General features: G+C 44.1%; 1 protein-coding gene across 1 annotated transcript in view; it reads left to right on the top strand. All coding sequences in view use genetic code 11, as the record gives it.

Annotated features, from left to right (window-relative positions):
* The window catches only part of EGR_05792 (hypothetical protein), a gene marked incomplete at both ends in the record, with an annotated part of 13,642 nt that overhangs the window by 4,191 nt on the left and 4,797 nt on the right, over positions 1 to 4,654 (top strand). Inside the window, 2 exons of the mRNA XM_024495041.1 lie at positions 1,540 to 1,704; positions 2,764 to 2,977. Coding sequence (XP_024350504.1) covers positions 1,540 to 1,704; positions 2,764 to 2,977 — 379 coding nt within the window. The remainder of the gene's footprint in view (positions 1 to 1,539; positions 1,705 to 2,763; positions 2,978 to 4,654) is intronic.

Below are 4,654 nucleotides of genomic sequence, written 5' to 3'. Positions count from 1 at the left end.
TTTTCTTCACCGTTTAGGGCTTTTGCTTTGTGCATTTGAATACAAGTTCATTCAATTTCATGCATCTCAAAATGACAACAGTGAGTGTTTTTCTCCCTTCGAAGATAGTGCCAAGCGCCACTCATTTACGATGTTTCACAGAGGTTTCTATGGACACCGAACTCGTAAACTCAAAAACCACAGAATTTGTGGTATTCTTCACGTAGTGTTCTGGTGTCATCTTGATTTTTAAAAAGGAGCTAATATTTTGAGGCAAAATAATCGGGAAACTCTCTATCCTTGCGTGAACTGGTCACGGTTAGTGGAGCTCTAGCTGATGCAAGTGGAAGCGAAAGGGATTTGTTTGCGTAGGAATTTTTCCCAATCCTCACGGAATCTAGCAGTGCCGTTTCTGCCCCTATTCCCATTAGGCCCCCTCGGTCACGTAGTCAGCTGGCACACATAAACATTCGCAAGCACAGACGCCATGTGCATATTTAAAGCCACTTTACCAAGAATTTTGTGTGTAATGGGGAAAACGATTTCGCGTTGCTGCTGTCTCCTTCTTTCTCCTCTCTCCATTTTTTTATCTTTCACTCGTCCTTTCCTACCCCGAATCAATTTGGCACAGAACATCCTTACACAAAGTGGAAGGATGTTCTGCTTGCTCCCCAATACCTAATTGCTTGGCGGTCAGAGGGCAAATGGTGGATTTTTTTCTCCAAACGAACGTACGAGATGTAGTTGCGCCTAATGTTACATCTCCCTGTAGGAAGTTAACCCCATTGATTGCGTAACTTTGTCTACGGCGCTCTGGCACGCCTGTATTTCAAGTCACTCACCTCTAAATCCTCAATACGGCACACCAATACAAAATTGTCTATTCTTCGTGAACAAAAGGGTCGATGGGTTGTGGGTCTGCAAATTTTGATTTTTTTCCCCCATGGGTACGGCTTAACTCTATCAGACAACGCGTTAGCTGTAGCCGACTGAGCTGCATCAGAGACTGGACGTTAGTGTTTTCAATTTAGTCCTGTCCAATAAGCTTCTAGCGGTTGCATAAAAGCTGATTTGGCCCCTTGATTAGCTAACGGCTTTGTCTCACGTTGTCCGAGGGCTTATTTGTGGTCTATGAAATACAAGCTGGTCTAAGGGAGCGTGGAGCTTTTTTATCTAATAACCAAAAGTATATTTATCGTAATTTTAGAGGCGCTTAACCCTAATTAAAGTCTTGTAGAGACACGCAAGTCTACTGCGTGTTCACCACTAAGTACTGCAAAACATGTCTCTGGCGTTGGCTAATATGTAAAACGGTCTAGTCGAAATATTTTTGTGTAGTCATAGTTTCTAGAGCAAAGTAATTTATTGTTAGGTTACATGAAAAGCAAAATAGCAGTTCGTGCTTGAAACGCCGTATTTTGATAGCGCTAACTCGAGTTATCCTCAAAAGTTAGGAGGCTGAACTACAGGATACTTAGATGCTTCTTGGCGCTATCCGTGATCATCCTTCCGATTATTTCACCACAAAATGAATTTGAATTGATTGTGAATTATAAGTAGAGGTGATGTTGGAGACCTTCTATCACAGTGAAATGGCAGTGGACTCCGTGGATGCTCTGGGTATCACGTCCTTGACTAAGCGAACCGCGTTGGGACGGGGTGGTGGAGGAGAGAAGAGAAGGCGGTTTCACTTCAGGCACCTGAAGCGTTTCGCATATCCAATCGGTTTTTGTAGAAACATTTGCCTTCAGCACAATTGATTATCATTTATTTAGATTATTTCCAGTTTACCCCTTTGTTGTCATTTTAATACTCCTTGTCAAGTCTTTGGGTCGCGGACATAATTCCAGCGTTATGTAGAAAGATTGAAGCCTGCTGATTTATATGGAACCTGACGTTGCAGCTTCAACCTACTTTGCCATCTACGCTAGATGTCCTCCTTTTCTGGCACATTGAATTTGTGTGCATTTCAGTGAACTCTGGGTTAGTGGTGGTTTTGGGAATGATTTTTTAAGAATACAGGACCTGAAGGTGCTATAATGGACGTACGGAAGGGTTTGATACCGCCGTCGTGGATGGTCTCCTACACGACTGGACTTTGATGGTCACGCAGCAGTGGATCAGTGGGCTACAGTTTATGTGCGACACCTCATCCCCATAACCTTTGCCGTGTTTTATTTTGCTGCATGAAACAGGAAATGGTCACCGTGAGTCTGTAATGTCTGCCTAACTTTTTGGATAACCAATGGTAGCATTTTGAACTAGGTTAATGTAAAATCCGCCAACATTTTTTGCTTGGGGTTTTCAACTCAACCGTCAAAACAGTCAGATATTGCCACTTCGTTGACAATTGCCATCTCCCAGGAGAAATTGTTTACTTTTGTCTACGTTGAAAAGGAATGCATTCAAGACACAGAAATTGTCTAATTGCAACTAGAAACAGAATGAGTTTTGGATTTTAGATTTGCAACTGCTGCACATCTGTTGTTAAAAATCATTTGGTTTCCTATAAGCCTTTCTGAATCTGAATCGTTCTGTCGAGGTGATGGTAAATGTAACGAACAGCTGCAGTAGTTCTCCTCTCCAGTCCTACATGCCCGTGTGCACGCGCACGCGTCTGTCTCTAGTCCGTGGCCTGTCTGCTGTCTCCACCCTCTCTCCTTTCCGCCCCATGCACCCACTGATGACTCACAAAGGGAAAGGGGGTAAAGGCAGGCATAAGCCTGCTCGCCTTTCATCTACTCGTCTTGATAAGAGTAATCCGATTCGTTACCTTCGTCGCAGGTCTTTGGAGTGCCAGTTCGGTGGCGTCGCTTGGCTTGTCGCTTCATCGATCTTCCACTGTCCGCCCCACAGCCGCGGGTGTCGCAGAGACGAACTCCCTTCACGGGCTTCGGCAGCGCTCGCCCTCCGTGTCTTCCAATGACTCAGCCGTAGAATTGATGCCGTGTGCTTTGACAAAGTTGGAGTGGATTCAACATCACCCCAGCGCTAGTCTGTAGGTCCTCTCTGATTTGAATATTATATTGGTGAGGAGCCTTTGGGATTGCAGGCTTATTTGTCAGCTTCTCCTCATTTTAAACCTCTGTTTAGTGTTAGATCATAAATTCTTTTTCTTTTCAAAATATCACCATTTTAAAAATCAGGTTTTGTTATTTGTCAATGGCACTCCAATTGAAGTACAATTAGTTGTTCTTGTCCCATTTTTCGACTGACGATTCCAATATGAGCTTGGCGTTGGATAAAGAAGGTAGGTACTTGTTTGATCTATCCAACCTATCTGTCCTAATGTGGGAACGTCTCAGCTTGAATAGCGTAAAAAAAGAGTAGTCGGATGGGTTCCGTAGTATGACCTTTGCTCCAATAGAATGGAGGCGAACCATTTCAAAAGCTCAAATGAATGTTTTTTGAGCATTCCTCCGTCTCTTTCTGTAAGAGCCTCATAGAATATGGAGCAACCTATCAATCACGACGAGCAGATATCCACCACAAATGGATTCAATGATTAAATAACGTAGTGGACTTTCTGCAAATAAAGCTGGTAGATGTAGGAACGCGAGGTGTACTTGTCGACTCAATGTTAGATGTCAGAATGTAAACATCGGGCTGTGCATTGGATAATCCCTAATGCACGCACACAGAGCAGGAGACAAACTGTGGTGGAATCAGCGAATACAAATGGATACAATATGAAGGCAGCATCGGTGGTGCCAGTGACAACTACAGGGACAGTGTATGTCGGTCTGTCTAGTGGCGCAAAGATGAGTGGATAGTTTGCGTCTCAAAGAGAAGAGACGAAAAAAATTGTCACGTTTTTCATGGGGATTCCTTGGCCGACTACAGGGGGAGGGGGTGGGGGTGTATCGAAAGAGACGTCAAATAGGACGAAGGTGTTGCCAGCATTGTGCTCTCTGGTCTCCTAAGGCATAACTGCGTAGATGACAAAGTATCACTAATGGGCTACATTGTCGACATTGGGACGGGCAGCATTCAAAAATATTCCTGATCTTGCTTTTGCCATAAACCGGGAGCCATCGTCTTCACCTGCGACTTCTATCCACCCAAATTGGCTCCAATAAAGTGTGTTATTCCTTACCGATGTAATAATGAAACTAATTGGGGTGAGGGAATATTACGACTAGCTGTTGACCTCGAAAGAAGTTAATGGGAGTTTTAAAGCACCACTTAGGAGGTAATCAACAAGGTGCCTCAATTTTATTAGGAGTATTAAACTGCAGTCGAAGCGAAGTAGTGCGCCCTGAAATGAGGCAGCAAAGGTGGGCGTTGTGATGGATATATGATCGCATTAGTCACTTAACAGTTGACAGTGGAATTATCCTGCTTGTCTGGTACCATTACATCCTCCGATACCTGCTTTCCCCCCGTCACTATCGCTGTCACTGGCACTGACACTAAGTATAAGGCCTGGTCACATTCACGGGCAGCGTCGCTCAATGACATGAGGGAAACATTAAGCGTGAGAGTGATACCGTAAGTGCAGTCAGCGAGTAGCAATGGAAACCCACATCTGATGACAGTCTTTGCGGTTGATGAGAGGGGAAAAGACGCGACAAGACAGGGAGAAAAACACTCACTGCTGTCATTGTGAGATGCATGAGATTGAATGAACTTGTATTCAAATGCACAAAGCAAAAGCCCTAAACGGTGAAGGAAA

Source organism: Echinococcus granulosus (assembly GCF_000524195.1).
Source record: "Echinococcus granulosus chromosome Unknown EG_S00046, whole genome shotgun sequence".
Classification (NCBI taxonomy): domain Eukaryota; kingdom Metazoa; phylum Platyhelminthes; class Cestoda; order Cyclophyllidea; family Taeniidae; genus Echinococcus; species Echinococcus granulosus.
Note: the sequence above shows the minus strand (reverse complement) of the source record. Positions and strands in the feature narration are given on the sequence as shown.